Genomic DNA, 19,018 nt, shown 5'->3' on the forward strand with positions numbered 1-19,018 from the left:
AAGGCACAATACAGGCAGGGCAAGAAACAAGAACTGAAATATTCTGATCTGTTATACAAAACCTAAGCTAGAGGACTAGCATAAGCTGAACTAAATGTCAGAGAACAGATAGACAACAAAGTCATCCAGCAAGAAAATCCTAGGTGAGAACATTATGCTGAGTGAGACTAGCCAAAAACTAAAGGACAAATACTGTTTGGTCTCACTGATATGAACCGACATTAGTGAATAAACTTGGAATATGTCGTTGGTAACAGAGACCATCAGGAGATAGAAATAAGGTAAGATAGTGGGTTATTGGAGCTGAAGGGATACAGACTGTGCAACAGGACTGGATACAAAAACTCAGAAATGGACAGCACAATACTACCTAACTGTAATGTAATTATGTTAAAACACTGAATGAAGCTGCATGTGAGAATGACAGAGGGAGGAGGGATGGAGACATAAATGAAATCAGAAAGAAAGATGGTAAAGATCGAGATGGTATAATCTAGGAATGCCTAGAGTGTATAATAATAGTGAAATGTACAATGTACAAATTTTAAAAATGTTTTTGCATGAGGAAGAACAAAGGAATATCATTACTGCAGGGTGCTGAAAATAGATGATAATTAATACTTTAAAATGTCACCTTATGTGTGAGACTAAAGCAAAAAATGTTTGTTACAAAATTAAGATTTTGACTAGAGCATTTCCTAATATAACTCATGTAGATAGTTTGACTGAATGTCATAAGTACTTGGAATCTCAGGTAGCACATGAGATTTTGTTGGTTTGTCCAGAGTGATCCCCCGATGAATCCCAGAATGATTTGATCAGTGACTGGAAAAGTATTTGCAAGCCCCCTTCGGGGAATGGTGAGAGTGGGGAGAAATTCAACATCCCCAAGTTGAATTCTTGATATTCTCATAAGCAGTGTGGACAACCAAAGCTATAGGCTGAGCCCCCAGTCTTGGGGTTTGTTCACATGAAACTTAACCTCACAAAGGATAGGTCAAGTCTACTTAAAATTTAGGCCTAAGAGTCACCCCCAAGAGAGCCTCTTTTGTTGCTCAGATGTGGCCTCTCTCTCCAGCCAATATGATGAGCAGTCTCACCACCCTCCCCCTCTCTGTGTGGGACAGGACTCCCAGGGGTGTGGACCTTACTGGCAATGTGGGACAAAGATCCTGGAATGAGCTGAGACTCAGCATCAAGGGACTGAGAAAAACCCTAGAATGAGATGAGAATTAACATCAAGGGACTGAGAGAAACTTCTTGACCAAAGGGGGAAGAGTGAAATGAGACTTAAGTGTCAATGGCTGAGAGATTCCAAACCGAGTTGAGAGGTTATCCTGGAGGTTATTCTTATGTATTAAGTACATATCACCTTGTTGTTCAAGATGTAGCGGAGAGGCTGGAGGGAACTGCCTGAAAATGTACAGCTGTGTTCCAGTAGCCATGTTTCTTGATGACAATTGAACAATGATATAGCTTTCACAATGAGACTGTGTGAATGTGAAAACCTTGTGTCTGATGCTCCTTTTAGCTACTATATCAACAGAAGAGTAGAACATATGGAATAAAAATAAATAATAGGGGGAACAAATGTTAAAATAAATTTAGTTTGAAATGCTAGTGGTAAATGAAAGCAAGGGGTAAGGGGTATGGTATGTATAATCTTTTTTTTTCTCTGCTATCATTTTATTTCTTTTTCTGTTGTCTTTTTATTTCTTTTTCTAAATCGATGCAAATGTTCTAAGAAATGATGAATAAGCAACTATGTGATGATATTAAGAATTACTGATTGTATATGTAGAATGGAATGATATCTTAACGTCTTGTTTGTTAATTTTTTAATTAATAAAAGAAGTTAAAAAAAAAAAAAAAAGAAAATCCTAGGTAAAAAAAGTGAAAACAATCTCCAGAATAAATTAATTAAGGAAATTAAAGGTCTGGACACCAGCAAAAAAATAACGAATCATACTAGGAAAATTGAAGTTATGGCCCAGTCAAAAGAACAAACCAACAATTCAAATGAGATACAGGAATTGAAACAATTAATTCATGATGTTCGAACAGACAAGGAAAACCTCATCAAAAATCAAATCAATGGCTACTGAAAGTGTAGAGCTGTGTTCCAGTAGCCATGTTTCTTGAAGATGATTGTATAATGATACAGCTTCCGCAATGTGACTGTGACTGTGTGATTGTGAAAACCTTGTGTCTGATGCTTCTTTTGTCTACCTTATGGACACATGAGTAAAACCTATGGATTAAAAATAAATAAATAATAGGGGGAACAAATGTTAAAACAAATTTAGTAGATTGAAATGCTACTGATCAATGAAGGGGAGGGGTAAGAGGTATGATATGTATGAATTCTTTTGTTTTCTTTTTATTTCCTTTTGTGAACTGATGCAAATGTTCTCAGAAATGATCATGAAGATGAATATACAACTATGTGATGAAAAAAATTAAAAAGATTAAAGGAAGCAAGGGATGTATGAAAAAAATCAAATCAATGAATTGAGGGAGGATGCAAAGAACGTAAGGAATGAACAAAAAGAAGAAACTGAAATGCTGAAAAAACAAATCACAGAACTTATGGGAAGGAAAGGCACAGCAGAAGAGATGAAAAAAACAGTGGAAACCTACAATGTTAGATTTCAAGAGGCAGAAGATGGGATTAGTGAACTGGAGGATGGGACATCTGAAATCCAACAAGCAAAAAAAAATACAGGGTAAAGAATAGAAAAATATGAGCAGGGACTCAGGAAACTGAATGACAACATGAAGCGCAAGAATATATATGTTGTGGGTGTCCCAGAAGGAGAAGAGGAGGGAAAAGTAGGAGAAAAACTAATGGAGGAAATCACTGAAAATTTCCCAACTCTTATGAAAGACTTAAAATCACAGATCCAAGAAGCACAGGGTACCCCAAATAGAATAGATCCAAACAGATGTACTCTAAGACTTTTCTAGTCAGAATGTCAGATGTCAAAGAGAAAAAGAAACTTTGAAAGCAGCAAGACAAAAGCAATCTATCACATACAAGGAAGCCCAATAAGACTATGCATAGATTTCTCAGCAGAAAACATGGAGGCAAGAAGACAGTGGTATGATATATTTAAGATACTAAAAGAGAAAACTGCCAACCAAGAATTCCATATCCAGCAAAATTGTCTTTCAAAAATGAGGGGGAAATTAAAACATTTTCAGGTAACAAATCACTGAGAGAATTTATGACCAAGAGACCGGCACTGCCAGCAATACTAAAGGGAACACTAGAGACAGATAGGAAAAGACAGGAGAGAGAGGTGTGGAGAAGAGAGTAGAAATGAAGACTATAAGTAAAGGTAAAAAGAAGAAAAATTAGATATAATATATAAAATCCAAAAGGCAAAATCGAAGAAGAAAGTACTGCCATTATGGTGATAACATTAAATGTTAATGAATTAAACTCCCCAATCAAAAGACATAGACTGGCAGAATGGATTAAAAAAACAGGACCATTCTATACTGTGTCTACAGGAGATGCATTTTAGACCCAAGAATAAACACAGATTGAAAGTGCAAGGTTGGGAAAAGATATTTCATGCAAATAGCAATCAGAAAAGAGCAGGAGTAGCTATACTAATATCCAACAAATTAGAATTCAAATGTAAAACAATTAAAACAGACAATGAAGGACACTTTGTATTAATAAAAGGAACAATTCAACACGAGGACATACCAATCATAAATATTTATGCACGGAGCCAGAGTGCTCAAAGGTATATGAGGCAAACACTGAAAACACTGAAAAGAGAAATAGACACATCTACATAGTAGTTGGGGACTTCAATTCCCTACTCTCATCAATGGACAGAACATCTAGACAGAGGATCAATAAAGAAACAGAGAATCTGAATAATATAATAAATAAACTAGACTTAACAGACATTTATAGAACATTACACTCCACAACAGCAGGATACATCTTTTTCACAAGTGCTCATGGATCATTCTCAAGGACACATCCTATGCTAGGTCACAAAGCAAGTCTCAATAAATTTAGGACGATTGAAATCATACAAAACACTTTCTCAGATCATAAAGGAATGAAGTTGGAAATCAATAATAGGCAGAGGGCCGGAAAATTCACAAATATATGAATTTATTTGTTACTCTTAAATAACCAGTGGGTCAAGGAAGAAATTACAAGAGAAAACAGCAAATATCTCGAGACAAATGAAAATGAAAACACAACATATCAAAATTTATGGGATGGAGCAAAGGTAGTGCTAAGTGGGAAATTTACTGCCCTAAACACCTATATCAAAAAAAAAGAAAGAGCAAAAATGGAGGAATTAACTGTTCACTTGGAAGAACTAGAGAAAGAACAGAAAACTAACCCCAAAGCAAGCAAAAGGAAAGAAATAACAAGATTAGAGTAGAAATAAATGAAATTGAGAACATGAAAACAATCAAGAAAATTGACAAAATCAGAAGCTAGTCCTGTGAGAATATCAGTAAGACTGATCAACCCTTAGCAAGGCTGACAAAAAGAAGAACAGAGAGGATGCAAATAAATAAAATCAGAAATGGAAGAGGAGACATAACCACTGACCACACAGAAATAAAGGACGTAATGAGAGGATACTATGAACAACATTATGCTAATAAACTAGACAACGTAGATGAAATGGACAACTTCTTAGAAAGGCATAAACAACCCACACTGACTCGAGAAGAAACAGACGACCTCAACAAACCAATCTCAAGTAAAGAAACTGAATCAGTCATTAAGAAGCTCCCCCAAAAGAAAAGTCCAGGACCAGATGGGTTCACACATGAATTCTACCAAACATTCAAGAAAGAATTAGTACCAATCCTGCTCAAACTCCTCAAAAAAACTGAAGAGGAGGGAAGGCTACCTAACTCATTCTATGAAGCCAAGATCACCCTCATACCAAAGCCAGACTATTGCCAGAAAAGAACATTACAGACCAATCTCTCTAATGAATATAGATGCAAAAATCCTCAACAAAAATTCTTGCAAATCAAATCCAGCAGCACATTAGAATAATTATATACCATGACAAGGTAGGATTCATCCCAGATATACAAGGATGGTTCAACATAGGAAAATCAAATAATGTAATACACCATATCAATAAATCAAAGCAGAAAAACCATATGATTACCTTGATTGATGCAGAAAAGACACTTGACAAAATTCAACATCTTTTCTTGTTGCAAACACTTCAAAAGACAGGAATAGAAGGGAACTTCCTCAATGTGATAAAGGGAATATATAAAAAATCCCCAGCTAACATCATCCTCAATGGGGAAAGACTGAAAGCTTTTCCCCTAAGATCAGGAATGAGACAAGGATGTCCACTACCACCACTGTTATTCAACATTGTGTTGGAAGTTCTAGCCAGAGCAATTAAACAAGAAAAAGAAACACAAGGTATCCAAATTGGAAAGGAAGAAGTAAAACTCTCTGTTTGCAGATTATATAATACTATATGTCAAAAACCCCAAAAAAATCCACAGCAAAACTACTAGAGCTAATAAATGAATACAGCAAAGTGGCAGGTTACAAGATCAACACTCAAAAATCTGCAGTATTTCTATACATTAGTAATGAGGAAGCTGAGGAGGAAATCAAGAAAAAAAATCCATTTACAATTGCAACCAAAAGAATAAAATATTTAGGAATAAATTTAACTAAGGATACAAAAGACCTATACAAAGAAAACTATAAGAAATTGCTAAAGGAAATCACAGAAGACCTAAATAAATGGAAGGGCATACCGTGTTCATGGATTGGAAGACTAAATATAGTTAAGATGTCAATTCTACCTAAATTGATTTATAGATTCAATGAAATACCAATTGAAATCCCAAAGCTTATTTTTCAGAAACAGAAAAACCAATAACCAAATTTATCTGGAAGGGCAGGGTGCCCTGAATAACTAAAAATATCCTGAGAAAGAAAACTGAAGTTAGAGGTCTCACACTACCTGACTTTAAGGCATATCATGAAGGTACAGTGGTCAAAACAGCATAGTACTGGCATAAATACAGATATACTGACCAATGGAACTGAATAGAGTATTCAGATACAGACCCCTTATCTATAGACAATTGATCATTGATAAGGCAGTCAAGCCAACTCACCTGGGACAGAACAGTCTCTTCAATAAACGGCGCTTGGAGAACTGGATATCCACATGCAAAAGAATGAAAGAAGATCCATATCTCACACCCTATACAAAAATTAACTCAAAATGGATCAAAGACTAAACTTTAGCTAGAAGAAAATGCAGAGAAATATAAATCTCATAATAGGAGGCGGTTTCCTAGACCTTACACCCAAAGCACAAGCATTGAAGAAAGAAACAGATAAATGGGAACTCCTCAAAACCAAACACTTTAGTGCATCAAAGAACTTTGTCAAGAAAGTAAAAAGACAGGCTACACAATGGGAGACAATATTCGGAAATGATATATCAGATATAGGTCTAGTATCCAGAATACATAAAGAGACTGTTCAACTCAACAACAAAAAGACAGACAACTCAATTACAAAATGGGCAAAAGACATGAACAGACACTTCTCAGAAGAGGAAATACAAATGGCCAAAAGGCACATGAGAAGATGCTCAAAGATGGATTGGCTTTTAATAAAAGTGGATTTATTTTGTTAGTTCTTCAGAGGAAAGGCAGCTAACTTTCAAATGAGGTTCTTTCTTACACAGGAAAGCACAGGGTGATCTCTACTGGCCTTCTCTCCAGGACTCTGGGTTCCAACAGCTTTCCCCAGGGTGATTCCTTTCTGCAACTCCAAAGGCCTGGGCTGAGCCGCAAGTGCTGAGAGGAAGTGTGCTGAGCTGCTTGGGCCGTGCTACATTGACCTCTTTCATTTAAGCACCAGCCAATTAAATCAAACATCATTCATTGCAGCAGGCACACCTCCTAACTGCCTGCAGGTGTAATCAGCAACAGATGAGGTTCACATGCCATCGGTTCATGTCTACAACAATATATCTAGGGCAGGCCACGGTGGCTCAGCAGGCAAGAATGCTTGCCTGCCATGCCAGAGGACCCGGGTTTGATTCCCGGTGCCTGCCCATGTAAAAAAAAAAAAAAAGAATATATATAAGCACCTTCACCTAGTTGACGCCTGAACCTAACTACCATACTCTCCCTGCCAGTAGTGTGGTTGAGAAAGATGTTGAGGTAGTAGATGGGCTTTGATTGCTTCTGTTTTCTAGTCCCTGTGCCCTGAATTCTCTGAAAGAGGGCCTTCACTTGAGCTGGGCCTTAGTCCCCTTTTCTTGGAGAAGATATGCACTTTAGGGAATAACCCCTTTCACCTGACTAGTTACTTTCTCTCTCAGACATGTCTCAATTCTACCCTTACCTGGGGGCAGTGCTGGATCCTTAAAATGCTTGCAGTTCTATCTAATGAGGTATTAAGAACAAAAACAAACAAAAAAAATGCCTTTTCAGAGCCCGACCACTGCTCTGGGTTGTGGTCTCAATCACGAGACCACTGCTTAATCAAGAGCTTGAGTTTGTCAATCAAGAGCTTGAATTGATACCTGGCTCTATGTGTCCCTGGGCTCTATATGCCCCCTTTCCTTTGGGTCCAGCCCTTTTCCAGTATTTTGAGCTATCCAACTCAAAAAACTCTCTGGTTTAAATAAATAATAGGGGGAACAAATGTTAAAATAAATTGAGTAGATTTAAATACTAGTGATCAACGAAAGGGAGTGGTAAGGGGTACAGAAAAAAAAAACGGGGGGAGAAAGATCAAAATATATTGGGTATATGGAAATACTAGTAGTCAATGAGAGGAGGTGTAAGGGGTATGGTATGTATGAGTTTTTTCTTTTTTCTTTTTATTTCTTTTTCTGGAGTGATGCAAATATTCTAAAAAATGATCATGGTGATAAATATACTACTATATGATGATACTGTGAGCCATTGATTGTATACCATGTATGGAATGTTTGCATGTAAATAATGTTCATGTTTGTATGTTGTTTTGGCTTATCAATTAAAAAAATCAAATTAGGTCTGCGCGATGACGTAGCGGGCTTGCAGCGTGACTGCCCGCGTCCCTGTTACTCAGCGGAGCAGCGGAGGCCGGACGACACGGCCCGGGGTCCGGATCCGCAAGCAGCGCTGGATAACGGTCGTGGCGGCGTCTGGATGGTGACGGTGCCCGCTGGCTGACTTCCTCCCCTTCGTTCACTCTGCTGCTGGGTCCTGGTTCAATAGGCCTGCAGGACAGGTCATTTGGCGCCCAAACAGGGACCAGAACACGAGGCGCACCGTGAGGAACGCCGATATGAAGGCCGGCAAGAAGAAAGGAAAAGTAAAAGAGGACACCACGAGGGAACCTGCCTCACTGCTAATGCCTCGCTGAAGCCTGCTGATCAACCGGCGAGTCCCGCTGTAGCCCACCCGGAGAAGGCTACCCTGCGCACGACCAAAACCTAAGAACTCAACCCTGTGCGTAACACCCCTGCTGGTGCCACGTGAATTGCTGGCTAGTGTTGCCAATTGGTTGCCTCGCCCTGCTGTTTGCAGCCGGATTGGCAACAATAGCCCCCAAAGATTGGAGTCCATTAGAACGAATTCTGATCGCTATAACATACACGTGCGCAGTGGGGTGTTTTGCTACGTTAGCTTGCCTCCCATTTTAAGAACAGACTAGTAACTGCATTACCCAAAATGTGGTGGCTGATAATCTGGGCGTTATGCTACTTCACGGTCACTGTCCAGGGAGGTATGGATGCTGGAATCTCGACCAACGAGCTTCTAGAGAAATTGTATGAGGCCTTCATTCCTGAGCACCCATCTGGGGACAAGGGGACATCCAGAGGCCACAGACCAGGTTGACTGCTGACATCCCATCCGTGTTCTCGATCACTTGATCTCTCCAGACTTGAGAGCCCAGTGAACAGCTAAACAGGAAACAGACTTGAAGGAGCAGGATACACCTTTTTCTCAAGTGCTCATGGATCATTCTCAAGGATAGACCATATGCTGGGTCACAAAGCAAGTCTCAATAAATTTAAAAAGATTGAAATCATACACAACACTTTCTCAGATCATAAAGGAATGAGGCTGGAAATCCATAATAGACAGAGTGCCAGAAAATTCACAAATATATGGAGGCTCAACAACACACTCTTAAACAACCAGTGGGTCAAGGAAGAAATTACAAGAGAAATCAGTAAATATCTCGAGGAATATGAAAATGAAAACACAACATATCAAAACTTATAGAACACAGCAGAGGCAGTGCTAAGAGGGAAATTTATTGCCCTAAATGCCTATATCAAAAAAGAAGAAAGGGCAAAAATCGAGGAATTAACTGTCCACTTGGAAGAACTAGAGAAAGAACAGCAAACTAACCCCAAAGCAAGCAAAATGAAAGAAATAACAAAGATTTGAGCAGAAATAAATGAAATTGAGAACATGAAAACAATTGAGAAAATCAGTAAAACCAGAAGCTGGTTCTATGAGAAAATCAATAAGATTAATGGACCCTTAGCAAGATTGACAAAAAGAAGAAGAGAGAGGATGCAAATAAATAAGATCAGAAATGGAAGAGGAGACATAACCACTAACCCCACAGAAACAAAGAAAGTAATGACAGGATACTATGAACAACTTTATGCTAATAAATTCAACAATATAGATGAAATGGACAACTTCCTAGAAAGGCATGAACAATCAGAAGAAATAAACAACTACAGAAAACCAATCACAAGTAAAGAAATTGAATCAGTCATTAAGAAACTCCCCAAAAAGAAAAGTCCAGGACCAGATGGCTTCACATGTGAATTCTACCAAACATTTCAGGAAGAATTAGTACCAATCCTGCTCAAACTTCAAATAAATTGAAGAGGAGGGAAAGCCACCTAATTCATTTTATGAAACCAACATTGTTAGGGCACAACAGAAATCCAATACATTTGAAAATATTGAAAGCATAAAAAGTAACTTTTCTGACCAAAACGGAATGAAGGTAGAAATCAATAACAGAAAAAAATGGGAAAATTTATAAATTTGTGTAAATTAAAAGTACATCTTAACCAAGAGGTTAAAGCTTAAATTACAAGGGGAATTAGAAAATGTTTAGAGACAAATGAACACAATGATACAACATATGAAAATGTATGGTATACAGAAGAAGTGCTCAGGGGAAAATTTAAGCTATGAATGTCTATGGTAACAAAAAGACGGAAGGTATCAAATTAATTACCCAATTTTACTTCTTGAGGAACTACAAAAAAGAACAAAGTAAACCCAAAATTAGAAGTTGAAAGAAAATAATTAAGATTAGGGCACAGATAAATGAGAGACCAGAAAAACAATAGAGAGAATAAAAAAGTTTGTTCTCTTAAAAATTCAATGAAATGGACAAACTTTAGTTAGATTGATACAGAGAAAAGAAGCAAATAACTAAAATCAGAAAGGAAAATGAGGAAACCACCCCTGACCTTAAAACAATAAAAAGGATAATAAGAGAAAGTTAAGTACAATTTCATGCCAACAAACTAGATCATCTACAAGAAATCAAAGAGCTGCAAGAAATACATTATTATGCAAACTGACTCAAGAAAAAACAGAAAACATCCACAAACAAAACTATAGAGAATGAGTCAAAAATAAAAATTATGCATCAAAGAAAAGCCTAGGATTACATGAGTTCACTTGTAAATTCTACAAAACCTTTAAAGAATTAATACCAATCATTTTTAAACTCTACCAAAGAATTCCAGAGAAGGGAACATTTCCTAATTCGTTCTATGAGGCCAGCATCACTATGATACGAAATCCTGGTAAAGTTATCAAAAGAAGAGAAAATTACAGACCAAGTTCTCTTATGAATAAGAGAATCCCTAATGAAATAATAGCAAACCAAACCCAATGGCATGTTAAAAAAATATATGACACGAACAGTTGGGATTCATCCCAAGAATGCAAGGATGATATAACATGCAAAAATTAATATAATACATTATGTATATAAAATGAAGGAAAAAAACCCACATAATCTGAATGAATGCAGAAAAATTAGACAAATCTAGCACCCTTTTCTGATAAAAAAAATCATAAAAGTAGTTGTAGAAGAGGATGTTCTCAACATGATAAAGTCCATTTATGAAAAGCCCACAGTTTACAGAAGGAAACAGTGAAAAACTTAAAGATTTCCCCGAAGATCAGGAATGAGACAAGGATGCCTGCTTTCACTACTGCTATTTTCAATATTGTACTAGAAGTTCTCGCCAGGGCAACTGGGCAAGAAAACGAAATAAAATACATCCAAATTGGAAAGGAGGAAACAAAACTACCTCTAATAACAGGCAACATGATCCAAAGAAATCCACAAGAAAACTACTAGAACTAATAAACAAATCCAGCAAAATAGTACAGTACAATACCAATGCAAAGAAAGAACTCAGCTGTGTTTCTGCACATTAGCAATTACAATCCAAAGGGGAAATTAAGTAAACAATTCCATTTACAATAGCATCTAAAAGAATAAAGTATCTAGGAATAAATTTAAGAGCATAAAAGAATTGTATACTGAAAACTATAAAACACTGCTGAAATAAAGATGACCTAAATAAAAAAAAAATAAAAATAAAAAAATAATAAAATAATAAAATAAAAAATCAAATTAAATTAAGAATTCTCTGGTATTTTGCTTTTTTTTTTCCCCCATCAGCCCCACCTCCTCTCTGCCAGAGCAAAAACTCCTGGTTCCTTTAGTGCTTAACTCCGAGTTTATCTGGTCTTGGGGACTGTTTTCAGTAGTCATACTTTGTTCATTAATTCAGTAATTGGAGCTTGGTTGAGCTGAGTCCATGCTACTAGTAGTCTGTTTCCTTTCCCTTAAGGGAACCAGCCTTCTGTGCCCATGGGGGAGTGGTGCCGGCCTTGGTGGCTTGAGAGACTTACAGTTCTGTGTGGGACCTCAGCCATTCCATCCATTCTAGAATGGTATATAATGTGTATCTGGTCACTGATGTCCTCTCAGCAATTGTTCCATACAGTTTCTGGCTGTTTACTAGCAGCTCTGAGGATTAACTAAATTCAATACCTCACTATGCCATAATCTTGCCCCCTCCTCTCTCACTTTTTTTGGGAGGGGGGTACATGGTCCAGGAATCGAACCTGGGTCTCCCATATAGAAGGCGGGCATTCTACCACTGAACTATCCCTTGCACCTATAATATAACATATATATATACACACACACATACACAATATAACATATATACAATATATATATATATGCTTTTTAAAAAAACTTTTTTATTTTATTATATATATATATATACAAAGCAAAGAAAGAAAAAAGCAGTAGTTTTCAAAGTACTCTTCAATAAGTAGTTACAGGACAGATCCCAGAGTCTGTCATGGGTTACCATACCATCATCTCAGATTTTTCCTTCTAGCTGCTCCAGAACACTGGAGGCTAGAAAGAATAAATATTTTTTTAATAATCAAAATCAATTTTTTCCTTTTTTCTTATGAAAAGTAACATTTATACAAAAAAGCAATACATTTCAAAACACAGCATAACAACTAGTTGTAGAACAGATTTCAAAGTTTGGTATGGGTTACAATTCCACAATTTTAGGTTTTTACTTCTAGCTGCTCTACTCATTTCTTAAACCCTACCTTCTCTGTATAACTCCACCATCACTTTCAATCATTCCCCCACTCTTTAGGGGTACTTGGGCTATGTTCATTCTAACTTTTTCATGTTGGAAGGGGCTGTCAATAATATGGGGTAGGGAGATGGATCTAGCTAATGTTCGCGAGAGGCTGGCCCCTCTAGGTTTCAGGACTTATCTTGTATAGGGACACATCTGGAGGTTGTAGGTTTCTCAAAGTTACCCTAGTGGATGGAGCATTTGTAGAATCTTACATATTGCCCTAGGTGTTCTTTAGGATTAGCTGGAATGGTTTTGGTTGGGGTTTCGCAAGTTATGATCGGCTGTAATGTCTAACTGAAGCTTGCAGAAGGGTGACCCCCCAGAGTAGCCTTTCGACTCTATCTGAACTCTCTCAGCCACTGGTACTTTACTTGTTACACTTCTATCTCCCTTTTGGTCAGGACGACATTGTTGATCCCACACCACCAGGGCCAGACTCACCCTGGGGGTCATCTCCATGTCACCAGGGACACATTCACCCTGGATATCATGTCCCACATAAGGGGGAGGGCCATGATTTAACTTGCAGAGATAGGCTTAGAGAGAGTGAGGCCACATCTGAGCAACAAAAGAGGCCCTTAAGAAGTAATCCTTAGGCACACCTATAGGTAGGCTAAGCTTCTCCGCTACATACATAAGCTTCACAAGAGCAAGCCTCAAGATCAAGGGCTTGGCTTACTGACATTTTTGTTTGACACAGTATCAGGGGTTTCCCTGGTGGTAAAGTTTAATAGTTCCATGTTTTTCTCCCATCCCTCAAGGTACTTTACCAATACTTTTTGATTACCTATTTAATATATTCTAGGATGTATCCAGGCACTGATCACCCATACACTCTCTTCCTCACTTTTGAAGGACAATTTGGCTGGGTATGGAATTCTCGGTTGGAAATTTCTTTTCCAGGATTTTAAATATATGATATCACTGCCTTTTCATCTCCATGGTGCCTGCTGACTAGGATGAACTCAGTTTTATATGGTTTCCCTTGTATGTAGTAGATCACTTTTTTCTTACTGCTTACTGGACTTTCTGCTTCTCCACAACATGTGACAGATTGATTAGTATGTGTCTTGGAGTAGGCCTATTTGAATTTATTCTATTTGGGGTTCGTTGGGCTTCTTTGATTTGCATATTTATGTCTTTTGTAACAGTTGGGAAGTTTTTCCCCATTATCTCCTCAACGAATTTACCTAGCCCTTTATTCTTCTCTTTCTGGGAGATTGATGATTTTTACATTTGTGTGCTTTGTGTTGTCCATCATTTCCCTGAGATCCAGTTCAAAATTTTCCATGATTTTTTTGCCATTTGTTCTTTTGTGTGTTCAAAATGAACTGCCCTGTTCTCTAGTTTGCTTATTCTTCCTTCTGCCACTTCCAAACCGCTGTTGTGTGTCTCTAGTATAGTTTTTATTCGGCCTAGAGTATATTTCATCTCTGTTTATCTGGTACTTTTCTACTCATTCTTTCAAATTCTTCTTTACATTCTTCAAGTGTGTTCTTGATCTCCTTTACGTCACTAGCCAACCCACTGAATTTATTCAGTAGAGTTGTACAAGTATCTTTGATTAGTTGTTCCAAAGTCTGTGTCTCCTCCAGTATTTTATTTTGGTCATTAGATTAAGCTATATCTGTCTGTATCTTCATATAATTTGTGATTTTCTGTTGTCTTTGAGGCATTCAATTATCTTGGTATGGTTACTTTGGAAGTTGATTTCCCTCAGTCATCTAAGGTCTTGTACTTGTGGGATGGGCATGGGACGGGGCACAGGACAGGCGAGGTGGGGTGCAGGTGTGCACATGCAGGGGTAGCAGCAGGGACTGGTGCATGTGCGGAGTGGAGGGGCCAAGGCACAGAAGAACATCAGAGAGCATGTGTGGGAGGTATGTGTGCAGTGGAGGGGTGTCATGGATGCATACTTTGGACATGGAGTGCAGGGGCCAGGGCACAGGTTTGCAGGGGTGTGGGGCAGGGTACTGATGCACACAAAAGCACATGTGTGGGGGGCAGATTGTGGGGGCACAAGGACGCTTGGGACGCTGGGTTGCAGGGTTCAGGTGCACTTGGGCACATGGGTGTGGCTTGTTCAAGGCACACAGCTTGGCATACTTCCTCATCCCTGCCTCCCTGTCTGTGCACTCCCGAGGGTTCCCATCTCTGTTTGGAGAGTGGTGCATTAGGCTCTTTGCACTAGATGGATGGTGTCTATGAGCAAGGAAAGCATGTTTAGGGGCTTTCAGTTTCCCCAAGGGAGCTCTGGGTTGTGGAGCTGAGTGGGCTGATATCCCAAGCTAGCTTTGGTGGCAGGCACATCCCTGGGTGTGGCCTTTTGTCCCTGGTTAGCCCACTCACAGGTTCTCTGCATCTAAATTCCTCAGCTTTTTCATCCAAGACCTCCCTGCCTAGTGTAGAAGACCCTTTCAGGTCATTTGTACCCTGGAACTGCTGTCCCAGTGTTTTTCTGTCATTTCTCTAGGGTTCCTTGGAACAGGGGTGAACTCAGCCTGTCCTATTACGACAACTTCCTGGAAGTCCTGTATTCATTTTTAAGTACAGTTTAAGTCATCTTCCATCACTTCTCCAGTACATCTCCCTTTATTATATTCTCACAACATTATATATATCTTCAGCACAGGATTTATATCCGGATTTTAACAAACGTATCTCAATCCATTTTATTCTCCCATCTACCCCTCACAGTTATGATCTTAGTACAGTGTCTGGCACACAAAAATTTGTGGATTTTTTTTTTTTTAGTGCTTACAACTTGCCAGAATTTCCTTTTATTTACGATGTGCCAGAATTTCCCTTTATTAATTTATTTCACCCAACAATCCTAAGGTAAATATTATTATTAACTCACTGTTCAGATATGTTAGCTGAGTAACTTGCCTAATGTCACAAGTGACGGAAGGGGAAATCAAGGCAGCCGGGCTCCAGAGCCCGTACTCTATATCCACTTAACTATACTGTCGCAGTAATCAGTTACAGAAATAATAAAAGAATGAAGAAATGGATGAATGAACGAAAAATGAATAGAAAACTTCCCTCTCTTACCCAACTTCGCCCTGAGAAGCTCGGAAGCAGGCTAAAGGCAGGCACCAAGCCGAGCGAATGCCCAAGTCCCTCTGGGGGTCTCCTGGTCCGAGCAACAGGAGCCAACCAGAGTCATAGGGTGGCCCAATACCCGGAAGAACTGGGAGACGAGGAGATCTGGACCTGGCCGAGGGAAGGAGCGCCGCCGTTCACTGCCGCGCTCCGGGGGCTGGGGTGGGGGAGGGGAGCTCTTCGACTCCGATCGGCTGGCGGCGAGGGTCGCGTCAGACCGGAAAGGCAGGTTTGTTGAGTAGTGGGCCAAGGCTTCCGGAAGAGCCTCTTCTCAGGCCTGCTACGCCACAGGAAGTTATTACAATCCTGCTGCAACCTCTAAAAACGTCCCCGCTCTGCACAGCAGCCTAGCTGCCTTTTGCTGTTTTTCTTTTATTCTGCCCGTCCGGATGTTACCGCACTATTTCACAACGCTCTCGGTCGTGAAGGAGCAGCGCCTCTACTGCTGCCCAGATAAGCTTCTAGGGACCGTGGAGAGGGAGCCCTGGAGAGGAACCTAGCAACCGAAGGGTGAGGTTTCCCAGGTACAGGTTTCGAGACTGGACCCTATCCAGGATGGCGGATTTCCCTTCTCAGTTTGAGCTGTCGGCTTCGCAAGAACCCGATGACGACTTCAAGAAGCCAGCCCTGCCGATGCCCCTGGTGGGGCGGGGGAAGGCCCCGGCCACCAGTCCCCCAAACCCTGAGGAGGCGAAGAAGGAAAGGCCCGTGTCGCTGCAGGACCCCGATTCCCGGGAGCCCGACGTCCCGCCGGCCCGCCCTGACACCGGGGAGATGAGCCGCCCACAAGAGGAGCAGCCACGTCCCCCCACCGTGGCTTCTTCCCCCGGCGGCCCGGCCCGGCCTCCCCCCTACCGAGAGCCTCCGTGGGGCGGCCCTGCCACCGCCCCTTACAGCCTAGAGACCCTGAAGGGCGGCGCCATCCTAGGTGCCCGTAGCTTGAAAGGGACGAGTCGCTGCCTTTTTGGGCGGCTGTCTAGCTGCGACGTGTGCCTAGAGCACCCTTCTGTGTCCCGGTACCATGCAGTGCTGCAGCACAGGGTGTCCGGTGCCGACGGAGAGTGCGATGGCCACGGGCCCGGCTTTTATCTCTACGATCTGGGAAGCACCCATGGCACTTTTCTCAACAAAACCCGTATCCCACCCCACACTTACTGTCGGGTCCACGTTGGGCACGTTCTTCGCTTTGGAGGCAGCACCCGGCTCTTTATCCTGCAGGTAAGTAGAAAAATCTCGGGGGGAGGGGGGCGCATGGGTGGTTCAGTGGTTAGAATGCCCGCCTTCCATGCGGGAAGCCGGGGCTTGATTCCCGGACCATGCACCAAAAAAAAAAAATCTCGGAAAAGCACCAAGCGGGATCACTGTACTACATTATCTTTCCCTGAGAAAGGAGATTTTTCTCGTCAGCTGTTTCAAAAGTGGAGGAATCTGGAGCTTTATTTCCAGGCCTCTGAGAAGATCACTATATTTTATATATGCAAGTGACTTCCTCAATGCTGAGGGCTAAAAGAATTCTTTTGCTTGTTTCATCAGGGACCAGAGGAAGACAGAGAAGCGGAGTCGGAGTTAACAGTGACACAGTTGAAGGAACTGCGCAAGCAGCAACAAATAAGGTTGGAGAAGAAGATGTTAGGTGAAGACTCAGATGAAGAAGAGGAAATGGATGACAGTGAAAAGAAGAGAAATACTAGTAGTCAAGATGATGAGATGGGCTGTTCCTGGGGAATGGGTAAGAAATGAAAAATTGCTGCCAGAGGTCAATATTTTGAGTTCATAGCAGTGTTAAATGTTTTTGATAATACAGCTTTTCATGACTTCTGTGAGATAGATAGGGCAGGTAGCATCTTTGTACAGAATTTGCACAAGAGGTAATTGAAACTCAGAGAGATTAACTTTTCTAAGGTCAAAAAAGTGAATTATTGGCAGAAATATGAATTAGAACCCACATCTTCAGATTCCTAATGATGTGTTTTAAAGTGCATTGCCTTGTTCAGAACTCTTCTTCTGTCTGCGATTAATTTACTATTTCACCATTATGAATATATATTTACTAAGCACACTTTGTGCTATATAATTATCACTGGAGGGGGTAGAACAATCTTCAATCAGATAAAGTGGAACTTTATTCAATACAGGATATTCCCCTGAATTTTTTTGTGTTTTGTACAAATATCCTGAAATTTTGAGTATCCAGTCAGGAAAAGCTGGCTTCTTAGCCAAAGGAATAGATTAAATTTTCCAGTAACACCAGAATCCACATGAACACCAGACGTTTTGGGTGATTGATATTCAGTCCTTGAGATGTAGTTAAGGTGGCCTTAATATGTAGTTGGGAAGACAATAAATATTATCAGATTACTTGTGCTAAGCTAGAAACAAAAGTTAGAAACCATATGGATGTTAACATAAGGATCAAGAGAAGGGAAAAGTCACTGAAGACTTAGTCCTGTGCTGTCCAAGATGGTAGCCACAAGCTAAATGTGTTTCTTGAGCTTTTGAAATATGGCTGTTCCAAATCAACGTGCACCATAAGTGTAAAATACACGCTGGATTTCAGAGACTTGTGTGAAGAAAATATGCCCTGATTTTATTCTAATGATTATATGTTGAAATTATTTTACCTGCTTCTTTTTACCTTTTTTTCCATGTTGCTACTAGAAAATTTAAGATGTCATATATGGCTTTCATTTGTTTCTATTGGAAAGCACTGACTTACATTTTGGGGAAGCTGTAAGTTTATAAGCAGAAGTGTCTTGAGCTGGACCTCAAAGCAAAGGAAAGGTGGTCCTGATGAAGCTGAGCATTGAGTGGTGTCCAGGGCAAGGATTGATGATTTTAAGGTAGTAATGAATAGGCTGTTATAGTTGGCAAATAGGGCTGTATTAGGAAATTATATTGGAGACAAAGTATTAGATTTGGATGTGAAGAACAAGGATGACCCACTGAGGAGTTTGGATTTTTTCCCATAGACAATGTGATAGGTCATCTTGCTTTTAAAATATGAGTGGAGAAAAAAATTAAGGTGCCAGGAAAACAAGTTTTGACTGCTGAACAATCTAGAAAACCTGAAGATGTTCCTAACTAGATTACTGGTGGTTTTGTGATTAAATTTTTTTCTGTCTATTTCTCCCTATGAAAGATCTTCTTATTACTGATAACTATATCTTTATGTAACCTGTTATGATACT

At 39.8% G+C, this 19,018-nt stretch overlaps 2 protein-coding genes across 3 annotated transcripts in view; one reads left to right on the forward strand and one right to left on the reverse strand.

The window, feature by feature from the left end:
• The window catches only part of SUPT7L (SPT7 like, STAGA complex subunit gamma), a 53,899-nt gene extending 37,481 nt beyond the window's left edge, over nucleotides 1–16,418 (reverse strand). Inside the window, exon 1 of the mRNA XM_077152469.1 lies at nucleotides 15,780–16,418. The gene's annotated coding sequence lies outside the window, so the exon portion shown is untranslated. The remainder of the gene's footprint in view (nucleotides 1–15,779) is intronic.
• Nucleotides 16,043–19,018, forward strand: part of SLC4A1AP (solute carrier family 4 member 1 adaptor protein) — a 36,040-nt gene continuing 33,064 nt past the window's right edge. Inside the window, exons 1-2 of one of the 2 annotated variants that reach the window (XM_077152464.1) lie at nucleotides 16,043–17,048; nucleotides 17,364–17,559. In XM_077152464.1, the coding sequence (XP_077008579.1) occupies nucleotides 16,386–17,048; nucleotides 17,364–17,559 (859 nt within the window). In that variant the 5' untranslated portion in view covers nucleotides 16,043–16,385. The remainder of the gene's footprint in view (nucleotides 17,049–17,363; nucleotides 17,560–19,018) is intronic. The other variant, XM_077152465.1, reaches the window with a different exon arrangement.

Source organism: Tamandua tetradactyla, chromosome 3 (assembly GCF_023851605.1).
Source record: "Tamandua tetradactyla isolate mTamTet1 chromosome 3, mTamTet1.pri, whole genome shotgun sequence".
In the NCBI taxonomy this organism is placed as follows: Eukaryota; Metazoa; Chordata; class Mammalia; order Pilosa; family Myrmecophagidae; genus Tamandua; species Tamandua tetradactyla.